General features: G+C 41.8%; 1 protein-coding gene across 2 annotated transcripts in view; it reads left to right on the forward strand.

Moving 5' to 3' along the window:
• Positions 1-24,035, forward strand: part of LMNTD1 (lamin tail domain containing 1) — a 213,958-nt gene continuing 189,923 nt past the window's right edge. Inside the window, exons 1-2 of one of the 2 annotated variants that reach the window (XM_080586096.1) lie at positions 15,408-15,426; positions 21,189-21,291. In XM_080586096.1, coding sequence (XP_080442222.1) covers positions 15,410-15,426; positions 21,189-21,291 — 120 coding nt within the window. In that variant the 5' untranslated portion in view covers positions 15,408-15,409. Of the gene's footprint in view, positions 2,071-15,407; positions 15,427-21,188; positions 21,292-24,035 lie in introns of those variants that run through there. The other variant, XR_013948842.1, reaches the window with a different exon arrangement.

Raw genomic sequence — 24,035 nt, forward strand, 5'->3', positions numbered from 1 at the left:
ATGGTCCTTTCTGACTTTTCTTGCCATTCTTAGGATGCTACTCAGCAAGCTGCTAACTATGTACTCACCAATTTGGTGAGTTTTGCAACCCATGTTGGATTCCCAGGGGCCCCAGCTACTTAGCAACTAGATTTTAGGTATGTCTGGTATATCTGCAGGAAGGCAATAGAAAGAGTATATGTGTTACATGTATACATCCACTCCTGTCCTCCTCAGTCAGCCAGCCATCTTTCTCCACCGTACAGTCAGTGCAGGCATATGTACCACTGATCATTGTCAAAAAGCTAATCCAGTCGCCTTCTGTAGGATTAGTGAGCTGAATTAAGAGAGCCCATGGAGGGGCCTGATGAACATTAGAAGTGACACACTGATGGGGCTGAAGCAACCTGGCTAAGAGAGGGAGCAGGGCAGGTTGTCCCCCCTATTCTGTTAGCCCAGAGCCCATAGACAAACTCAGCTGTTAGAGAGATGCGGTCCACAGTTCTTGTCAGGTGGTGCTGCTTGCACTTTTTCAAAGCCTCATAATGCGGTCAAATTGTGGTAGGCTCTCACAAAGGCAAATTTTGAGTTCCTTTTTCAAAGGGCAAGGGCATTAAAGCTTCTCTGAGAGAGATTACCAGGATATTTTGACAAGGCAAAATATTACCCTGGCTATGGTCTTAGAAAGAAGAGAAAATTCTGACTAAGAGTTTCTCCTGTGATTCAGGTTTAGGTAGATATATAGCATGGAAATTTTGGCTAAAATACCTGACATTTGGTAAATGTTTGTCCTGGTTCCAGTTAGGACAGAGTTAATTTTCCTCCTAGTAGCTGGTAGGGTGCTATGTTTTGGATTAGGATGAGAAGAGCGCTGATAACATGCTGATGTTTTAATTGTTGCAGAGCAGTGTTTACACCAGGCCAAGGACTTTTCGGCTTCTCGCTCTGTCCTGCCAGCGAGCAGGCTGGGGGTGCAGCAGGAGCTGGGAGGGGACAGACCCAGGACAGCTGACCCAAACTGGCCAAAGGGGTATTCCATACCATCTGATGTCATGCTGGTGGCCCGTACGGGGAACGAACCCGCGACCTTGCCATTATCAGCACCACGCTCTGCCGTTTAACCCGGCTGCCCGCCGCCGGGTTAAACCACAACAATGTTCTTAAAGGATCTTAACAATAGAGCTGCCAGCCCCACCTACAAGAAGTAGTTTGCACTCTTTTGGCAGAAAGATCTAAGATTGAATGGGTATAAGGCAAAGCTGGGAAAATGATGTTGTTCACTCTTTCCCAATGAGTCATCAACAGGTTTTTGAAAACTTTGTAATAATAACATTTTTTTAGAACACCCGAGATGCTTTTCTTCAAAATGTACCATTATAACGAGGGAGGAGTGGAAACGCATGTGCTTTTCATCTGCGCAGAATACAAAGAGACTATTTAATGTAAAGCAGACCTTAAAAGAGACAAATAAGCATGTTAAAGAAAAATGCTGCTAGAGTAAATCTGAAGAAAAATGTTTCAAGTGCACATTGAAATCCTTTCATACCATCTGAAATGCATGAACTAGACAGAGAAAACTACACCGAGAGTCACGGAAAGGGTGATAGATAGACATACTCACACACCCAGGACTGATAACAAGTTTTGTGCAAATCTCTTTCATACTGTTTTGCTTTTCCTCTGATAAATATTTTAAAAGAGATTTGTCTTACCAGGATGACATTAGTATGAAAAAGTGAAAAGTGAAAAGAGTAGGGTTTTTATATTCCTGCATTAGAGAGAGCTTTACAAAGTTTTGTTGTTTTGTTTTATTTGGAGGCAGGTACCTCCATGGTGTTCCAGTTTGTCTATTTTTCTCTTGCTGCCTCTCCTGGTCTGCAGAGCCCTGGAAACAGGATAGCCCAGGCCCCACCCTGCTGGTGGAAAGTTCACGGAAACCATCAATCAGAACTAGTTGCCTTTAGCAACCAACAACAAATCTGTCTGCACTCGCCACAGGGATTGAGAGTACGTGGTTATTTTAACATTGATGTTCAGCTGAGAATTCCTGGCATCAGGAACATCCAACCTGCAGAAACTTCCAGAGAGCAAGTAAGTCATAAGTTATGTCTGTAGGGTAACTAAGAGAGAACAGCGAATGCCAGGGTATGATAGAAAGCTCCACCAGTGTGGTTGCACCCAGTCACTGCTGTTTCCGCCAACAAGAGACCCTAAGCCAGTCTGGAAAATGGTGCCCAGCGGGTTCCTCGTTTGAGGTGTTTTTCTCAGTTGATGGGGGAAAGGCATGCTAAAAATGGTCAGCTTCTTTTGCAGTCTGCGGCAAGGTTTCTTTAGTTGAATATCTGCAGGAGTGGAAATGTCAGAGTCTGTTTTTTTAATAGCCTGAATTAACTGGCATATTTTAATGCATTTACCTATTGTTATTGCTGACTTGTTATATAAAACCTTAAACACGCTGACAAGGCTATATATAATATATATTTATATGATACATGTATACATGTGTGTGTGTTAGATATACGTATATATGTATTGAGAAACTATCTGACCCGCCGTACCTGTACCAGGTAGTCCTTCATGTACGTGCAGTACTGTCTCTAGTCGTATGCAGGAACACCTTCTGCCCCTTCACCCTGCAGTAAAATGAGACAGCACAAGCTGCAAGCCTATGAAGCTCAGGAATGCTCACAGAATTACATTCATTCGCAAGCCTTTATCTGTGGACCAGTTGCTGCCTCCCACAGAGAGGGTCTAAAAAGTGTGCAGCAGTCTCCGAGGCTGGCTGTCAGCAGAGGGATTATGGATTCTGACCCTCCCAACACAAAATGTTTTCCTAGGTCAGTGCAGTGTGGGTCTCAGCAGCTGCCCACCTACGCCTTTGGGAGTGGGAGGCAGAGGGGAAGAGAAGGGAAAACATGGGTATACACTTCAAACTCAGCTCAGGTTTCAAGGGGCAAGAAGCCTAAGAGTATGATTTGTCCTCATTCCTTTCCTCCCCTGAGCATCAGATGTGGGGAAGGAGCCTGTTGGTGCGGTGGAGGGAGGCAGAGCTGTTGTTACACTGAGCCCAGCATCTCTGTTCAGGACAACTCATCCTGCCTTTGGGGAAGTTCAGCAATTTCAACATTGTCTTTGGGATTTTCCAGAGGGTACAGTCTGCCAGTTAGTCATTCAGCCTGTTCTCCAAGTGCTCTTTTGAAAGAATCATGGCATTTTCAAAGATGTCAGAGGTCATAACTGGCTTGGGTTGACATTTACACTTGTTTTTATCAGGAGATAGGGGAATGGCATTCACTGCTGGTAAATGTGAAAACAGTGGATTTTTTTTTCCCCTGAAGAGTTTAGAGCTCACTCTCTCACACTTATTTCCAATCTAAAAATAATTCTCTCATCAATTCATTAGCGAAAACACATTGCAGTACACTGCACCTTGTTATTGACATTCTTAGCAATATAAGCACTGCTGCAGAATAGCTGCCTGACCGCTTCTGCCAGGCAGTAAAATACCAGAGGATATATTCATTCAATTGACAGAGCAATTAATTTTTAACTTTTTTCCTCCTTTCATACATTTCTGAAAGATACAGGAATGACTGAGGCCAGAGGAACTGAGTAGATCCTGTTATATGAGGATCTGTCTTACCTTTTGGTAGGGCTGTGCACCAGCATCTTTCCTGACCATATTAGGTGCTGCAGAGACAAAATTGGAAGCAGAAAAGCCTAAAAAACAAAAACAAAAACCCAACGAACAACAGTTTTGCATTCTTTGGACTTCCTGGTGATAGGATGGAGATTTTTTATTGCTATTTAGATTCACCATTAAGAACACACAGTATATTTTCCAGCAGATAAAGGGAGAAATGTTAAATAATCATAGAATCTTTCAGACTGGAAAGGACCTCCAAGATAATCTGGTCCAACTGTCCCCCTACCACCAATATTACCTACTAAACCATGTCCCCAATTACCACATCAACCTTTCCTTAAACACTCCTTACCCTTATGTTATTAAGTAACATTAATAATGTTATTAATAATTAAAACTAGGTGAACATTTTGAGGTCTCCATCAAGATCAGAATCTCCCTGTGCTGATCTAGGTGAGAAGGCATTCCCTGCCTTGAAGAGCTTAAAATCTGAAGAGACCAGGGAGTCATCAAAATTAGGAACAGCCCTCTTTTCACAGAGAAAATAGACCTGAAGAAGCCCTGTGTCCTTCTCAACAAGATTGCTTTTTTTTTTTTTTTTTCAGAGATTTTTTTAATAACAGGACAAACTAGCTTATTAGCAGTATTGTACACATGATCTATTCTTTGGCAAGTGCATTCCTCAATGTTCCAATTAAAATAGCTCAGTCACTTTCACCCCTCTTGCTTTATTTAGAGACCTCAGCATACATGCAGTAATAACAGATAAGGGTATGAAGATATAAACAATCCTAATTTGTATTATGCTGGGTACATCAAAAAGCTACTGTTCCATAATCTGCTTATTTCCTTTGTAATCCCCACACAAGACCTCTGAAAATCTCCCTGGAGTGTAAGGATTGTAAAGAGTCAAAGAGGGAGAGGAAAAGGGTAGCACGTTTAATAATTGAGGAAGATCTCATTTGAGCAAAGGCTAATGTATGAGCACACGATGTTTCATATGATTCCAGGTAAAGGTTCCAAACACGGCTGGAATGGAGAAAATCATTTGTGCGTAGCAGATCTATGTCATACATCTAGCAGCTAGACCTGGATTGATGTGTATTGTGACCCTAGGGAAAGACTGACAGGCTCGGATTGAGGGACTCTGTTGAGGCAAAAGGCGTGCAAGGAAGCAAGCAGAACTAAAGAAGCTCTAACCCTTCTATCCAATTCTGCAAATACAAAATTCACATTTGGTTCTCCTACTACTGAGAACTCCTCTGTTTCCAGCAGAATTAAATACACCTTTACTTCATGTGGGAAAACCTCATCCCTGCAGTATAACCTATCCATAGGGATAGAGCTCTGGACATGCCATGGAAACTAGGGAAATTTGGTTATCTCAGCCCTGTTCTTGCCATATATTTGAGCCAAAAGGGAAGAGGGCCCACAAATCTCTGTGAATTGAAGCTGCTGTGTTTTGGAAAACCCAGTTTCAGTGCTGGTTTATCCCATGTTTCTGCATGCCACAGGTAGAGACTCCTAAGTAGGTTCCATTAGCTCTATGAGTACCAATGTACTAGACAAATGTACAAAAAAATAGTTAAACTTAAAAGTGTAAACTGCATCTTGCATTCAGCTAGGTTTAGCTATATTTTGAAATATTTTTTCCTTTATTTTGAGGCTTATTTTGTGTTATTTTCTAAATAAGTATGCATTAATAACCTCTTGTGCTTGACTGCACACTTGTAGAGGGCCCAGCATGTTGTGGAGATGCTGAATGCACTCTGTTATTGTACAGAGGGCTTGTGTGTGCAGTAATTCTGATACAATCAAGATGTGTGGGACCCACTGGGGATAAGTTGTAGGTAGAATCTATATGTGCATAGTAACTATCTATGCAGCATAGTCAAATGTTAGACTGGCTGGACAGAAATGCTGTTCTGACTCAGTTGCCAGAGATGTAAAGAGATCCTAGGAATATGTCTGAACTCCCCTTTTAACCTCCAAGGTAAAATTTCTGTCTAGAAAATCTGGCCACATCCAGGAAATGCAGGTATATATTTGGTAGCTCCACTCAAATCATATCCTGAGTTCCCATGGTGGGACACTGATGAAAATAAAAGGGGATCAGGCTGACATGCATCTGTGTGCACAGACATACACAACACAATGAAATGCTCGGCTCCATTCCTAGCTCAGTGCTTTCACGGATAGTAGTCATAAATCCACACCCAGCAGGGATGCAAGAACGAAAACCAGCCACAAGAGACAGAGAACAGGCAGAGAAGTGATTGAAGCCAGCCTAGGCAGAAGCAACTTCTGGGAAGCTTGATGCTCCTGGGCAAGCTCAGGGGCCCTATGGGCTCTGCTGCCCTGCCAGATCCCATAGCAGATCTCTGGGGGCAATGCTGGTGTTGCTCTTGCTTCCCCCTCCTTGCAAGACTTAGCAAGTAAAGGCCATGCAATGAAGGCAGCCCCCCCCCACTTTTCTATTTTTTTTTTCCCATGGTCTCTCTAAAAGCAGAACACGATTTCTTCAGCTTTGCAATTCAGAAGTATTTTAATTTTTTAATGGAATTTGTTCTTCAGGCTGTGAAATGACCATAAATAGTTTTCTGCAAGCATTTGCTCCTTGAACTGTGATATTTATTAGAGATGAGTCAGATAAAATACCTTAGGCTAGACTGCAGCCCTTTGGTCTCTGTTCATAGCAGAAAGGAGGCTGGGAGGTCCTGGGGGAATGTCCCCCACCAGAAAGCACATCACAGGCTTTCCACACTGCTTCCTCATCCCATCTGCAGCATGGGAGGGCTGGGAATGCGAGAGAGAATGACCTGGGCACACAACAGACTGGAAGCCTGTACCCCAGAAAAGCTGGTAGCAGCCAGATGTACGTGCCAGAAATCAGAGCAGCTTCTTGGATGCATAGACAGATCTGCAGGAGCAGCTCTACTTTGAAGAGTGGAAAAGGTGGTCAACACTGCCCTTGCCCTCTCCCACACTCTGCACCAGTGGTTCCTAGTTTGAGGAGCACGGTGTAGAGCACTGCCCAATTTATGTTGTGCCCTCCCTTGGTCAGCATCAACACAGCCCAGCATAAGATTGTCAGGGGCAGGGGGCTGACCTGAAATGGGTTCTGGGCTGTGGCACTGTGGGGGGAGCACCAGGGGAGGTTGGGCAGGGGCAGTCAGGGCTGGTGGTACCCCCGAGGTGCTGACAGGAATAGATTTCAGTAGGCCTTCAGGTTTGCATTCATTGTAGGTGAAATTATGTACCAGCACAGAGATTCTATGGTGGTTATTCATGGACAAGCATCAGTGATTTAGGAGCAGGCGTGGTAATGGAGCTCAACATCATGCATAAACCCTGAATAAATGCATAAAGTAATCATGGTCAGTGCTTCAAGTGTCCCTATTTACAGACACCTAAAAATAGCAGTGAGTAAAACAAACTGCCTTGAGTTAACACGGTGTCCTGAGTTGTCACGCACACGCCATGGTTAAAACAGTTCTCAGTTCTTGGAAGTTGGTGCTCAGAAACTGCTTTAGAACATTTTAAAGTTAATAACATGCTTTATCCTCAAAGCAGGCCTACTTAATTGTGAGTTGATTTTGCTGTACAGTCATTTTGACACCTCCATTTACTAACGCATCTTTATCCAGTCCTACCAGTGAGACCTGCAGAGTGGGAACACTCCTTGGTTACAGAATTGACTGCCTGACCTTTTATGTGGCCTAAATGTCACCACCTTTCACATCAAGACAGGCAAAAGTCTCAGTATCAATCAAAGTGAAACTACAGTCTCTGGCTAGAGTTTCCCGTGTACTTTATTAGCTTAAACTTTTACAGCGAGTATAGCCTCATGATACAGATGTATGAAAAACAGCTTGACTGTTCATCTCCATGGCTCAAATCCTAAGCCACTTTGCAGGCAGGCATTGGCTTGAAGACTGATGCAGTAAGATAAAAGAATATCCTCTGTATAAGATGATTCTTTGTGAGGTAAAGCAGCCCAAGAGGCAACTCATCCACAAATGGAGTGCCATTTTTTGTTACTTGGAGAAAATTTGCAACAATGATTTCCAGTGGGAATGTCTACTGCTTATTAGAAATAAATCCCATTCTGCCTTTCAGTCCTATTCAAGAACTCTCTGAAATTCTTGTACTACAAAAAGGTGACTGATGTGGGATCCAGAATGTTCCTATTTTTGTTTTTTTAGCTATAATTGCCAATGTTTGAAGTGCATTGACATGAACCAGAAACAGCTGGAACCTCAGTCAGCAAAATGGGAAAGATAGGTGGTGCATAACCATTGAATTAAGAAGCATCATTGCTGCCCATAATCACTGATTGGATATTATCTAATGGCAGAAGAAGAGATATTGCTAATATCTGATAGTTTCAATTTCAAGTATTTTAAGGAGATGCATCAATTGAAGCAGTGATTAGACAAAAGTGGACCAAAACCATCAGTTGATTGCTTTTAAACATTACAACCTCATTTAAAAATGAATGAAAACAAGTCTATAAATTTATTCAGCTCTAATTTCAGTCTGCTTAAATGTTATGATCTTGCTCTGTTCTGCAAACATCAAAGGGAACTGATTTATGTCAAATGACCAACACTCTTTCCCCCCCTCCCATGAATAATTCCTGTAGCTGATTTCTACTGGGAAAGAAAAATACCTTTTATTTCTGTTATGTGCCTAGACACAGTTTAGAGCAATTAGCTGCACTTAGGATACTTCAGATTATTGTCTATTTCTCTGACAGGTCAAGGAAAGTAGCCCAACAAGATCAGTTTTGAAAGAGATCTTATGAATACATCCAAAACAGTGTACACAGCTGGGTTAGAGTGCTTTATGTCCAGTGTCTTTGTTTTGGTAGGAAATGATGATTGAGACTGATGCTTGTACACATTCATCAGAATTGGTATTTTCTTGACTGCCTATTCAAACAACGCCTCTGACGCTCTTTCCAGTTAGCATCCCCAAGGCTTGCAGCAGACGGTTTTTTGATGGGTTCTCATCTCCACTGTTATTTGGAAAGTCCATTTGGAAATAATAGCCCTATTACAGACAGCAGAAAGCAGAGGCAACATTATCAGAATCATTTACCCTGGGCAATCCAAATGAAATCCCTGGAGGAAAGAATATCTAACCTCCACATCCTCTAAAACTATTTTGGTAAAGTGCTATGAAATAAAAGTGTTAGTGTTCTGAAGATCTCTTTGGGAAGGAGACTTCCCAACACTGTAAATAGGTTTTCAGTGCTTCTGGGTGTCCAAGCATGCAAATTCTATGTTCTTAACATTGTGTAGTCATAGCCTTTGCTATGAAGTTTTCTTCAGTAAGGCTACTTTTCTATGTTGGAAACATAGAAAACACAGTGACTGTGTTTAAACAAGGGTTTAATAAGCAGGGGTCTAGCATGGTTTCCTTGACCATCATAGACAAGAGGTTTTAGGTCCCATCAACACTCAATTTTATTTAATGTCTGAGTCACTGGCTCAAACAAAATAGTGATTTAACCTTGACAAGGATCAGTTTAATTTTGTCTCTGTAAGTGGGAGCAAAATGGTTCAGCATGGGACTTTGATGTGCTTTAATGTGCTTTCAGCACAACTTGACCTTGTCTCCACCTGTGCGACCAGCCTGACCTGTGAAAGTCAGGATGCTGTCAGCTGAAATACAACTTGAGCATAACTCTACTATCAAGAGAGAGTTGTTTTGTAACAGTATTTGGCTCTTTTGTAAAGTCTTTCAGCCAAAGAGGTTTTTTTCTATGATGAGTAAGATTCATTAGAGCTAGCCAAAGATTTACTTGATTACGATTATCATTTTTTCACAGAACTAAAATAAGGTTTTATGGAAGAAAAAGATTTTTTCCCCTTGGACTTCATTGAAAAGCTTTGTATTTTTTTGCCAAAAATGAAAAACAGAACAAAACAAAATAAAGAAACTGACTTGTATGATTTTTTATTACAAACAGCCAAAACATTTATACAAAAATAGAAATTGTCTTGCAAACAGTATCTGTTCTACTCAAGGCTTCTTTTTGGCTTCATAAACTTTCAGTCTGCTCTCATCCTTAACCCTGACATATAGTTAAGGCATCTGAGGGGCTGACAAATGAAGCAATTTGCCCTCGGTGCCCCAGTAGGCTGGTGGCAGAGCCCAGAAGAGTCCTGTTTCTGTGGCATCCACTCTTATGCCAGAGCCTGTTCTCTATTCATACCACCCTGCAAGAAGAAAGACTTTGGTCAGTGCTCCCAGAACAGCTGTAATACTGGGAATAGTCTTTGTTCTCAGAATAGAGAACTGGCCTGATAACAGTATATCTGCTGATAAATGCTGACATTATGTGGATTTAAACATCTCCTGGAAAGATTCTGCTGCAGACAGAGGCACTTGCAACTGTAAGGAATATTATTTAGCATCATATATCTTTCTTCTGCTACTGTCTACTGAGCACTTCCTTTAACAAAGGATACAAAGGAGAGAAAAATGTAAATGATGGCACAGAAGCCAACATATCCCATCAGATAAAATGGCAATTAGCAATCAGAGTCTTTGCTACCTTAACAGTCACAGGACATTTTAAACAGTGGTTGGGCTTAATTTGAATACATGATTCTTCAGTACCTATGTAAATACTAGACCTTACCTGTCTATTGTATACGTTTCTGCTTTGAGGGCAACAGGAAGGGTACATTTTCACACTACCTGCTGCTTTTTTACATACTACTCTAGGTTTTCCATAAAATTGGTTTTTGTTCTTTGATAAGATTTATTACTGTGGCTTCCTCAGCCTCATTTGAATTTGGATTTAAATAATTGGTTTTCCAGTGTTTTCTTCCCATTTGTACTCCTGTTATGTTCAAGAAGCTTTTGTAGGATGTGAGGCCTGTTATAGCCAGAAAATAATATATTTTGGATGTGCTACTCTCCAATTTAGCTAATAATGCTAGCTAACTACAACTATATTTCTTGGACTGTCACTGATGAGTGAATGCATCCCAGGAAAGGTGAATGCTTGTATAAACTGAGATGGCAGTTCTTAACGTATATGTTTTTGGTGTTCCTTGTCAACAAGCTGTGTCAGCTCCTTATCATTTACAATGTGTCAGTTCCTTATCATTTACAATACAAGTAGGTAATATATATTTTTAATGCATTTGCTTCAGGAATATTTACTAAACACTTTCCTTTCTCTTTGACTGAAAATCAGTATATATATTTCCCCAGGTTACAAGTCTTGTCATTTCCTTCTCTTTATGATTTATTTAAGAAGTAAGCTAAGTAAAGCTTTAAGTGTTTGCACCATGTTCAAATGTCACGGATGAATTTAATTAACAATTGCAAGGATGAGTTTAATTTGAGATCGATCAGATCAGATCAGTGGGAGACTAGTACAATAGCAGAAAATGTATTGCAGGCATTAGCATGAGTATACGGAAGTCACAAACAAATGCTTTTCTTTGTGCGGGTCTGATGCTGTTATTACCTGATGAGCTGGGACCTTTGAAGAAATCTGAGGAATCAGGTTCCACCGTGTGCTGTCAGAAGATGGGCAAGTGGTTGGCTCCCAGCAAAGATGGCTCAAGTCAGAGGTGGGTTCAGGATGCCCTGTCTGAGCACAGGCAGGTAGTAGGCAGGCCTCGTAGATCTGGCACTGCAGGAGAAGATGGAAATGGTACAAGCAAATTTTCCTGGAGCAATTCGCTGGCTACAGCAGTCAGTTCCACCAGACCAGACCAACTGTTGTCAGGAACATGTGTCTAAGTCCTTTAGCTCCTTCAGAAAATTGTTGCTGTTGTCTGCTTTCCAAGGATGTCTTCTGTAGCTAGCTCTATCTTCCCATTTGGTCTGGACTCTAAAGTCTGTTTGTTCATTTTTCTCTTAGAAAATGCCTTTGAAGGTATCCCCAAACCTTATCACCTTTCTGTGCTTTCTAAACCTGTTTAAAGTGATTGGAGATAGGAAGAAGGACAAGTAGCAACCAAGTAAGACTGGAGGTGTATTGAGGTACTGTAACCTGGACTGTAGTCATCCATCCTCCATGTGCTCCCTGGCAATATGCTACTGAATTAACACATCTGATGTACACAGTGGGCCAAGTCCCATGGGCTTGGTCTTAGGCTTTGTTTGGACATCTCTGCAGGTTCCCTGAGGACCCATGAGCCTGCCATAAAGGAGCCCCTGGATAGCACAGAATATCACAGGATCCTGTGCATCCTCTTAGTGCTGAGCATCCAGGCTCAATCTTTTTAAGTGGTTCTGCAAGGAGAGGCTGGGCAAGAGCAGAGCATGTGGTCTATGACCTTCGAGCAAGACTTGCTGGTTCTGAAGTTAGGTGTGGTGGTCAACACACTTTGGTAATTACACTGATACATGGAAACAGCATGAAAATGAGATTTGAGAAAAGTAGAGATACAAATGGCTTTATACTATCTCACTAACCAGCTAGCCCAAATAAAATACAGCTTCAAAGCTGCCTTTAACCATGGTGACAAGCTCTTTTAGGTGAGAACAACCAGGAGAGCTTGGTGAGAATATATGGTATGTTGGACTACTGTTTTTTTTTTTTTCTCTCTATCTTTTTCTTTTTCTTTTTATATGTAATGATGATAGATTATCTAGTCAATCTGATCACCTATTTTGGAAGGCATTTATAATGATCAGTGTCAATATTTATGAGGAAATAAAGCACTCAAATTTATTCGTAGTCACTGAGACTGTTTTTTACTTAGAATTAATGCACTGAGTGCAGGTTTCTTAATACAGTCAGATATGTTAGCCAAGAATAAGCTCAGGCCCCATTGTAGAGCTAAGGATGTTTAATGTATCTTGACAGTCATTAAGTAGTTGGTAAAGGACTGGCAATGAATTCATTATTCTCCTTATGAATCAATTCCTATTTATAGCAAACTATCAAAAATTTCACACTGTAATATGGAGATTGAGAGGGTTATATATAATGGTCCTTTCACTAGAGGCAGCCGTGAAAGGACCGGTGAGACTAGAACAAATTATAGTTAATGATAGACTCTTTCTCAGAAAATTAAATACTTTAATTGGTCAATTAGGTTGAGCATTTGAGAAAGAAAGAGTTGCAATTATGTGAAAACGTGCCTACTGTACTTTGGCAGCTTTATGGGCCTCTGGCAATTTTTCATCAGGATTTAGATTTGTCATCATGTTCTAATGTTTATAGATACCCCTAGCCTAGAATAAGAGCTGCCTCTTGACTTCCTAGGTTTTGGGGTTCCTTTGAAGAAAGGAAATAAGATCAAGATTTTGTTACTAATACACTATGGGTGTAATTCCTTCATGATGTCTATATATCAGTCACAGTGTCTTTTGAAGGCTTAAGTGAGATGCGATACCCAGACATTTCTGATTACGGGTGAATCTCACCCTCTTTGCATATATATGAGGCAGCAACATCAGTTCTCTGTGCATCACACATGCTTGCTGTAGAGCTGAATTCGGGGAAGCAACACTCAGTTACATTGCTTGAAGACACAGGGTATGTTCTTTTTTTTTTTTCAGGTAAAAGTAGGCTTGCATTTTGCATCAAATTCACAAGAGCTGCATGAGTGTGTAGTAATGAAAGACCCAGGTATGCGCAACAAAATTCATTATGTGTATTCCTGTGGAAAATGCTTCTTCACTCTACCTCAATTGTTCTCCGGTTAAACACCAAAACAACTCCATATATTTATTGTCTGCCTCGCATAATCAGTTTGTCATTCATTCAGGGAAGAGCTTATCTCTTAATGTGTGTTTTACCAGGCTGCTTAATACACTGCTATGGTTCTTGGTGGAAGCTTTAAGGTGCTAACATAGTGTTGTGACTGCTTTTAACAGTCTGTGTTACAGCATTTTTAATAAAGCACCATTGTGTAGATTTCTGTGTGTCCCACATGAATCAATGAATTGAAGCAGCTGTTCTACATAAGAAAAAGTTCTGCCTGCCCTCCTCTAGAGAGTCTCATATTAGAAGTGCGGTAGGATTTTGTTCAAAGTGAAACAAGACTCTACCCCACAGCAGAGAGCTGTTCTTACTTGATGATTGTGGGGAACATGATGTGCTTTAGGTATGGCTAGTTACTGCTAGAAACAATTGCACTATGTTAGTGAAAGTTCATATTGCAGGCTTTGTGCTGTGCTTATTCAATGAGCTTGATGAATGAGGTTAAAAAATGAGGTTCTGAAGTGCTGGAGAGAGTGAGCCTTTCCCCACCTGTGAAGAAAGAGCAATAGCAGCTTGCTTCAGTGGTGCTATGAAAGTGTCTGTGCGCTGGGTTAAGCAGTCTATCGTCCTGAATCTGGGCAACAGACCAGTCTGAAGTCTTATATCAAGAGGCATATTTTGGGCCAACCATATGAAGGCTGCAGCAATGTGATACAAGGGAAGGTAAAACTTTGGCTATTGCAGGGCTAGGTCAGACACACTGGGAAAGCCACAGCTGACAGCTCCGTCGCTGAGCTTCACGAGGTTGTCCCCTAGGGTGGATGAATGGTCACATATCCTAGCTTTCTCCTGGCAGATGAATCCTTCATGCAGTGCTCACCAGTTAGAAAATCAGACAGTTGCCATTCCTGACAAAAGGCAGCTACCTGCACCTCAGCAACTGCTGGAGAAGGGCAGCAGCAGCAAGACGAGAAGAGCGATTAGCAGCAACAGCAAAACCCCTGAGGAAATCACGTACCACAAAAGGTTCATTCTCTGCTGCCTTTGACAGAGGAAAAGTCACTTTTCCTAAGGAAAGCCACATTTCCTCCCCTCCCCCTCCCCTCCCCTCCCCCCCCCCAAGGAACGGTCATTTTTCTTAGGTAAGCAGAACAATAGCGTGTACCTGACATTTTATGGGTAAAAAAAAGAGGTATTTTGTGCTCATTACCTGTTTACTTCACTTCCCTCAAGTGACAGACATGAAATAGAGCCTCCTCCCCTGAAAGCAACAGGAGCAAGCTAGGCTTTGTGAGGACATGTAGTCGTCAAACCCTACCTTTTTCTTCCTCAGCTGCAGCTATGCTGAGCTATTAGGACAACGCTCCTCCTGACATGCATGGTCAACACACACAAAGGCAGGGACAGAAACTCTGTGGGGCTGTGCTGGCAGCCAAGCTGAGAGGTGCTTCATGCTTCTCTGGCCCAGGTTCATGAGGTCAGTGTTCAGGAATGGTCTGGTTCAATACCTGATTCATTTTGGAGGCTGTCTCAAGGGAACATACAGACGAGACACATTCCAAGCAGCACTGATCTGCCAGAGGAAACTTTCCTTGCTGTAGGCAGCCCTGGTTTTGCCTGGAGCTGGGCTGGGGGATGAGCCCATTCGACGCTCACGGCCCTTGAGGCAAGGGGCAGCCTGGGGCACGCCGGGATAACATGGGTCCGTTTGTGGGGCAAGGACACTAGGCTGGGGTCCTGCTGTAGTCTTAATGTAGTGCAGTGTGGCTACAAGATGGCTCCAGTCAGCTCTGGGTTGAGTGTGCCAGGTAAAATGCAGCTTTCAGAGGGAAGAGGGCTTTTTTTTTTTTTTTTTTTTTCTTTTGGAGGGGGGGTGGGGAGGGCCATCATTGTCCCTGTCTGTACCCTTGAGGCTGAGAAAAATCCTGGCCCATTACTAAATAAACTTTTTTTTTTTTTTTGGGGGGGCTGTATACACAGAGCAGAGCTGTGCTGTGCCTGTGGCAAGGAAGGAATGAAGTAGCGAAGCACCTGTATCACTTGTATGCATGCAGCTGCATCTTGCCAGGAAAGATATTATGCAGCTAAAGACACACATCATGATGTCCCAGGGAAGGTAAGGAGCAAAACTGTGTTTTCAGGAAACAGTACAGAGTTTTCTCACATCTGACTATTTCTGGGGTGTTTACAAAAAGCTGTCACCTCTGATCTGGTGCTAATGGGCAACGTGCCTTGAACGTGCTGGATGTACAGCTTCCTCCTGTGTGTGCTTAGCACATCGCAGGTCTGGTCCAGCCTTTGGCATGAAGTACTGCTCGCTCCCCTTGGGCTGGGGGGTTGGTCAGGGCCCAGCAACAGAGTGGTGTAGTCCAGATCCCCAGGCACATCCCTGGCTGTGGGTGAGGGTTGTTCCTATGGGCATACAGAGACATTTTTCTGCAGCTGGTGCTTGCGGGAGAAACAGCATGTGCTTCGGAGGCTGTGCTTCAGACACTGGCTCATTAGCACCAAAATGGGAGAAGAAACACTGACTAGGTACAGAGCCCCACTTCTGTCCTTGCCCCAGACCCTGTGTCAGCCCCACTGCCACGGCATTTCTTGCTGTTAAAATCACCTTTCAGAATGGCTGGCTGCCAACAGAGGCCTAGAGCAACCCCAGCCTTAGCCTACTGCACTCCTCACCGGCTGTACAGTGGCCATCTTATTTGCATTGCTGTGCAAACAGCACCTGTGTTGATGTGAGAGCATTTGACCTTCAGAGAGACCTCATCCTGTTTGACAGAGGAAAAATCACTTTTTCTAAGGAAAAGAGTCAGCTCCAGCAGAACATGTAAAAGTGACTTCTGCTGTCCCACTGGTGAGAGGCCGCAGTGTGGGAGAGGGATGAACAAAGCTGCCGAGGGGGATGGAGAGTTGGGGATGCAAAGTCTCTGAAAGCTGGGCTTGCTTTTCCTTCTCTCCCTGCGAGCCTGAGAGGATGTCTGTTTCCCCTGAAGAGGGAATCCTCATACTGTTCCCAGACAGCAGTTACAGCTACCTTATACACTTGGAGCCCTCTCACTGGGGGCTGCACCCCACACCAGCCTGGTGTTGCAGGTGGTAGGCAGCAAAATTGTGGTGTTGCACCCAGCAGTTTGCTACCTCATGTTACTGTCTGCTTTGCTGGGGCCTTTAAGTCATGTCAAGCAGTACTTTAGTTCAGGTTTGTTTAGGTATAAAATATTTTTTTGAAATACACTGCAGCTTATTCACTGAATGTACTACAAATATTATTAAATTAAATGTAAATGCTTTTGAAATGCAAATACAGGCCTGGGTTTTTCACTGCTTTGCTTTGCTTAGGCACACAAGATAGGGGAGCTGACTCATGACGGGGTTCTCAGGAGTCTCCAAGCTTTTAGTGTTTTGGCATTTACTACTCATAAATACACTTCTCACATTCAGATGACAAATTGGCACTGCACCAGGGGAGCCCATGTTTATTCAAAATACCCCAGCCTTGCTCATGATTATGACAAATCCATACTCAAGGCTTGCTGCCAGCTTGAAAGTCTGGATCCTGATCAGCAAACTTTGACGAGAATCAATTCAATATAACTTGCTATATTAGCAATTGATGTGGGAATGAGCCCCAGGGAGAAAAAAAGTCAGCACAGCTTCTGTTAACAGTTGGGAAAACTGCTGCCTTTATGCCTGCATTTGTATGAGGAATAGCTTTTTGATGCAGTGGGTCTTCACTTTCTGTCCTTCCTCTATAAAAAATGCGCATGACCAATTCTGACCTTTCAGCTTTGCCTGTTAGGAAGACATTTTACTACTCTACCTTAGGATATGCTTGAGAAGTCTGTATTTTTCCATGTAAAACATGAGTACTTCTGTGGTCTTTAAAAACTATTATTTGTTTAAGCATTCTGAGAGGGATATCCACAAAGACATCGTGGTCTAAGCCTCATACCACGTTAGAAAATGAAAGGACATCCAAGTGAAATGTTTTCAGACATCCCATGTGTTTTGAACTTGTCCTCCACGCTGTACTTGCCTCTTCTCATCCCTTTTCCCTGTTTGTTCACTGTTCTTCCTGCCCAGCTGGGAGCAGTTCCCCCTGATGTCCTGTGCCACGCAATGGCCACAGTAAAGAAAGTTTATTGCCTTCTCCTTCCCTGCTGTGGCAGGCAGGAAGTTTGGCAGATGACATTTCCTGTCAGGAAGCTGATGCAGGGCATAGGAATCTCTGCTGTCTCTAAATCTCAACAATCAATGCAATTTACCGTGCAACTACTTTGCTGTGGGTTACTGCAATTGTTATTCATAGTTTAGTCTGACATTTGCATTTTATCAAAGAACAAAATTGCCACATCTCTGTCCCATGTAAAATCTGTGATTGCCCTGCAAGCTGGAAAGTCAATTTAAATTGAAGGCTCCAGTTAATAATGTACAAGATAATCAGTTTCACATGGTTGTTCTCAACGATATTAAGGAAAGTATCAAAGAAATACAAATACCATGTGATGTGATCATCCTCATGCACAAGCATTTAGGACCAACACAGTGTCTTTGTTATCTACCTGGTAATTATTACTATGTTTCACTGGTTTAATTATATTTATACCTGTAAGATTACAAGATAATTATGCTCGAATTTATTGCAGGAAACTAGAAATTGCATGGTTTGTTAACCACAGATAAGCAGAGTAAAATTGGCAAACATGACATGGTTATTTGTGCAACATCTGAATGCACATATTATTACTTCAAAGATCCAAGACTGTTGTGTGAGAGGCAAGCGTGAAGCCTAGCCAGTTCAGCACCTGGTAACAGGGAAGCAAAACACTGAGGAAAACACTGCATTGTAAAGCAGCCTGGCACCTCTCCAGGGCTGGAAGCAAAATCTTAAAAATTAAGTTTTAGAAATGTAGCAATTTACTACACCTTACTCCTTCTATTTGTGACGTTTTGCCTTTTTCATGCTGGAACGCTGAGATGCATTTTTGCATAATGCATTTGTTGTACAACTGGCTTAACTAAAAAGTATGTTCTGTGATTGTAGCAGGCTGGACTTCATGACCTTAGTAGTTACCATGTTTAGCAGAGGGAGGAAAAGCCAGTCAGATTGTTTTTTTCATTTGCCTTAGGGGAAAGATAAAGCATTCTGATGGATAGGGCCCAGAGCAAAATGCCCTGCTCCTAGAGGTATTGCTCTTTGACTCCTGGAGACAGATGCTGTCTTTTTACTGAGAGTGTGCCTAGCAAATTGTTTCTCCAAACTCATTTAAGCCTTCTAGACACTGGCAAAAACTGTAAAGGTTAATAATGATACAGTGGAAATGGTTTCCAGTCAGTGATGTGGATGATATTTTCAATTAATTAGCAGTAGCAGTGAACTGTATACTTCAGGTCTGCATCCTTCAGGTCTTGATATAGCAAGTTTTGCTCAGGAGCCAAGGGGAACTTAGAAACTTAGCCTGAGTTTAGGATTTAGGAATTTAGTATTCAACTTTAAGACTTCTTAGCTCCTGTTCAGTCAACAGCACTAGAGTGGTAGAGAAAGCTACCCATCCAAGACTCTGGCCATCAACTGATCTGGGGCAGCAGCAGTCTTGGGTTGGAGTTGCCTTCTTGCTATTGTACGTTTCTAGGTAAACATAAAATTCTCTGAGCTTGGCTTTTTGTTTCTTCCATACTTATTAAAAAAAAAAAAAAAAGAGCAAAAGCTCATAAGCCTCCTTGCCAGCAAACCATTAAGTGTTGCCTCCAGGTATCACTGCGATGCTGAATGTCCTGGGACTTAGAGAACATTGAGCAGGGTGTTGAACTATCCAGCATGTCAGCATAACCCCAGGCATTTCTACACATCCTCCACTCTCTGTAGACAGCAGAAGTGAATACATCCTGGAGTTTGTGTATAATAACAGCAGTTTGACTGTGTGAGGGCACTGTGGCAGGTTTAAATAATTATTTTCAGAATGGCAGTGCTTAATTTCATCTAAAAACCTTGAAAGAATGTAAAATCTATTTAACATAAGTGACAAGTCAACTAGTAGATCAGCAGTGTTCTACCAAAAGACAGTGAGAACAAGGTACCAGGAAAAAAAAAAAAAAAAGCTTGATACAAATACAGTGTTGTGAATAACAGAAATCAAGAACTATGAATTCTTTGCTCTAATGTCTAGAGATGACCATCCCTTCTGCTAAGTATTACTCCTTAACATTGCCAGTGGAAAACCTCCTGCAGAACTGTGGAACATCTTTGTCGTAAAATAAACAAGCAATAGCATGAAAACTCCTTGTTCCAGAAGAGAGCAAGGCAGTAAGCTGAACAATATCAGGGAGCAACCCAGGAAGGCTTTGGCAGGGTCCCACAGACCCACAGGATTTGAGTTGGGTGAGCAGAGCAGGGCTAGTGATAGCAACAGGTCCCATCCACAGTCCAGTGAACCTCAGGAAAAAACAAAGTTAACAAGCCCTGTCCAAGGTCAATTCAAACACCAATTCAAGAGCAAGGCTAGAAATAAGTTCTCTGATAACATAGCTCAGTGGAAAAATAATTGTTATTACCAAGCATTGATTTTTTTTCCAAACATGTTTGAGGAAACCAGATACTTTCTGAGAAAATATTTCCTTATTTGAAAACACTTCTTTTCCTTCAAAAAGAAGCATAGTAAGGATGTAAACAAGTTCTACCTTATGAACTTTAGTTGCCTCTGCAGTGCCTTGAGCATCTTAATCACTCCTTTGCTTAGGTATTATATATAGCAATGGGGCTACATTATATGACACAGTTGTCTTTTTGTAATGTGTATTTAAACATGCCAGTGAAACTGGGAAAGATCTTGTGCCAAATTCTGTGATCCCCAGGCTAATGTTTAACATAGCTTTTTTTTTTTTTAATGTTTCCACTCATTAAAATTAAAAATAAACAAACAAGAGTTTTTAATCTTCTTCAGTGACAATGTATGACTTGTTTACTGTCTGACTGTCTCTATTCTACTCCCAGAAAGATCTTGAACCTAGTAAGACTCTGTAAGCTCTTGCTGAATTAGTGTTGAGTGTAACTACATTTCTTATCTGCATGAAGTTTACACTGGTATCTACCTGGGGCTGCTATCCTGCAGCAAGTCATTTCCTTGCCAGAAGTTGAGCCAGAAAATCAAAAGCCTGCTCCAGTCAGTCACTTTAGGAAAACTTGCCCTCAGCACAAGTATCACAGAGGAGGAAAACAATGGCTCATGATCTATTCAGACAGAAGTGGTGACTAAGAGGGTCCAAACTTAAATAATTTTCCTCTTAGCCAAGTGAACATTTCCAACAGACTTGTTATGAAACAAAGAAGGGAGGATCTAAGTAAGTCTGTGTGCACCTGCTTGGTTTTTCTTTGTCTCTTTGCATGGTCAAAAAGCTTCCAACAATACTAATGAAGTTAACACATTTTAAAAAGAACACCAAAAATTGCTTCTTTTTCTGTCACGTCTACTCTATAAATCATCAAAACCAACCTCCAGGCTAGCAGACTTTCACTGGGTATGCCGCCCCCCTGAAGGCTCACAGAAGCCCCTCCTGGAAGCCTTGCTGAGACAAGGCTTAGTGTCATGTACTGTTAAAGGCACTAGGAGAGGCAGGGGTGCAGGAAGGTTACCAGACAACGTTTGCCCTGATGAGTCTGCCCCCTTGCCATGACTGGCTACTAATCAACACACCCAAACTGGGGTATCTGAAAGACCAAGCAACACTGGTCAGATAAAATTTCAATTTCTTCTCTACCTCCACCTCCCAATGCTAGTGACTTGTGTTTCAAAACAGTACTAAAGGGGTTTGATTCATTGTAAAAACAAAATCAAACAAAAAACACAGTTTATTTTTCCTTATCCCCCAAAACATTAGGCACAAGAAAAAGAAGAAAAAGTTTTCCCAGCAGCTGAAATTACAGGACCAGGTACTGCAACTGCAACAGCAGCTGGAAGTTCAAAGACGAAATTGCTTACAGGTAAGAAAAATAACCTTGGTCTTGATAGAACGTGCATCTTCAGTGCTTCGTAATTATGCTGTTATTCCCACAGAGCTGCCTTTCCTTCAAAAGCAGGTTAGCACAGACTGGCCTATAATGCAGCTGAACTGCGGCAGCGATGCTGGAGAGCTTTAAACAGTCCTGCTCTTGATTGTAATGCTGAAATCCAAAAACCTCACAACAGGGCAGAATCTTGCTCAAGCTCTAAGCTTTTTCATCATTTTTATCAGCTGGATTACTAGAACTCTGTAACCTACCTTTGGTGCTAATTGGCCCTACTTAAGCCCTTGTACATCCTTGCCTTATCAATCACAACTCTTGATGCCTTTGGTAGATATGTTTTCCCCTCCTCCATAGTTAGGAGACATTGTCTATTTAGAAGGGCTAGAAAGCTGAGGTTCTGTATTTGGTCTTCTTGTAGTCTGCTAGGAACTGTGTGTACTGTGATACTAGTTTACCTCTTTTGAGTTCTTGGTGAGTATTAAGTAAGTTATATGCTTTAAGTGACTGTTGTGGTATAAGGCCCAGGAAGATTTCTGTCTGACTGTGAAGTTGTTCTTACTTGGTACTTCATGTAGTCACCCGCAGAGGTGTGTCTGGTGAATAGATGCTGGGCATCGCCTAGCTGGGCATCGCTGGGCATTGCCTAGTGATGTGCCAGCTCAGCGTCACTTCATTTCTTGTTTTTGTTTGTGGGTTACTTGGTATATGTTTTCTACAGGAGGAATATTATCTTTTCCGAGTAGAGAGTGCTCAAGATTTCTTAGCATTGTATGTACGATTCAAGTTCACTTGTGGTGCAGGTGCTCCTTTCACAGGAAGGAGGGGGGAAAAAAACTCGGGTTAGGTGAGGTGTTACTCTAGATATGTGCTCTTCCTTCTAAGGGCACTACTCTAACTGGATTTCCGGAGTTGTCAAAGTACTAAGAAAATGGTTCCACTGTCTGTTAGCTGTCTTAGGCAATTAGCTCTGCCTCTAGGAATTTAAGCAAGCTTTTTTTTTTTTTTTTTTTACTGTATAAAGTGCTATGTAAAAGGAAGAAACTGAAACCTTCATTATGGTGCTTTGGCTTTTCTACTCTGCTAACATGCTAATTTAAAGAGCATCACCACATCTTCTCTGGAGTACATCGTTTGTGGCTAAGTCTGTATTAAAAAATAGTGCAGCTCTGTAGGAACTGGCCTGTAGAACACAGTAACTATTGCTTAGCTCCTGCTGTCTACAGCGTACATATATTTTGGGGTTACTGCTAACCTCATTCAGCAGGCTGAGTGTCCATTAACAAATGGATCACTCTGTTTAGCTTCATTTGAAAGAAGTCTGCTCTGTGGGCTATCAGCCTCTATGTGTTATGAACCAAAGCACAGGGAGTGGGAGTAATGGAAAAGAAGCTTTTTGGAGCATGGCTCCTGTTCTAATAACATCTGATATTGATCCCCCTTTATGGTCAGCATGAAGTGTTACTTCCCTGGAGCACACCTGCTGATGGTGAGGAAAATAATGCTGGACTCTGCAATGGCAGGGTGCTTAGAATATGAAAGAAATCCCTTTTTTTTCACTCATTGATTTGAAATGTCTGCATGCTTCTGCATCTACAGTGGGTTCAATGGGAGTTGTTGATAAGGGAGGAGGGGGGTATTGTATTTGGGGAGGATGATGAGAAAGTGAATTGTTTGAGCAGCCTGAAAGGCAGGCAGGAAGATCCAGTATGTTATCATGGTGATTCCTTTCATTTCATTTGGAAGGTGATGTGATGCTTAATTCATTAATGTTTGCTAAGTGTTTTAAAACTGTGAAGAAGCTGAAGGATGTAGAGATTACTAATGACCTTATGCTGTAAACTTTAGGACTAGATTATTATTTAACTTCAGACTACCCTGCTATAAACTGAGTACTAGAGCTGTTTCATTAAAGGATCTGTCAGCACTTAGATTATTAAAATCTGTTTTAAATCTTATTTCTTATTGAGCATCTTGGGAATGTTTCCATCTGGAATGATGGCTTCCCACCCCACCAAGACTGAGGGGTGTTTAAGTTCTTGTTAGTTCTGGAGCTGCCTCTATAACTCATGTAAACGATTAGATCTTTTTCCCTGCTGAGATGATGATTTTGGTTGTGGTTTGTTAATTTACTACAGCTAAAGTGAAAAAGCTGGTGGGGGACACACAATGGAAGGGGATGGAAAAAAGTTGAGATCACTTAGTATTGATTTTTGTTTTTAAAGAAAGTATACCCCGAGAAGAAAACCTGAGGTCAAAGGGAAATGAAAAAGGTCCTTGAACTGTCAGTAACTCAAGCTGCAGATACTGTGTTTAAAAATAGCTTTCTTTAAATTAGAATAATTGTGATTGATATTGTCACCTTCAGGCTTTCCAGGTTTCTTCCTGAAACAACAGGGTTAATTTTCCTGTTTGACTTACATTTGTTTTCTGATGAAACTACTAAAATAACAGTTTGACAATAGAAATTTTTCCTGTACTGTGAACTTAAAAAAGAACAAGCAAAGCATTAATTAGCATTTGTATTACAGAGGTGCTTGGGAGAATGGAGTCAAAGTCAAAAGACAAAGCTCTTTGTGTGGTTAGGTAGTTACCTTGCTGATCCATAATGACACTCATGACACTGGCAATGAAAACCCAACAAAAGGAAGAAGAGTTGTTCTATGTTTAGGTTTCTGACTTTGTACTCTGGAGACCTGAGTATGTGACTCCATCTCTTTACT

This window comes from Anser brachyrhynchus (genome assembly GCF_964034855.1).
Source record: "Anser brachyrhynchus genome assembly, chromosome: 1".
In the NCBI taxonomy this organism is placed as follows: Eukaryota; Metazoa; Chordata; class Aves; order Anseriformes; family Anatidae; genus Anser; species Anser brachyrhynchus.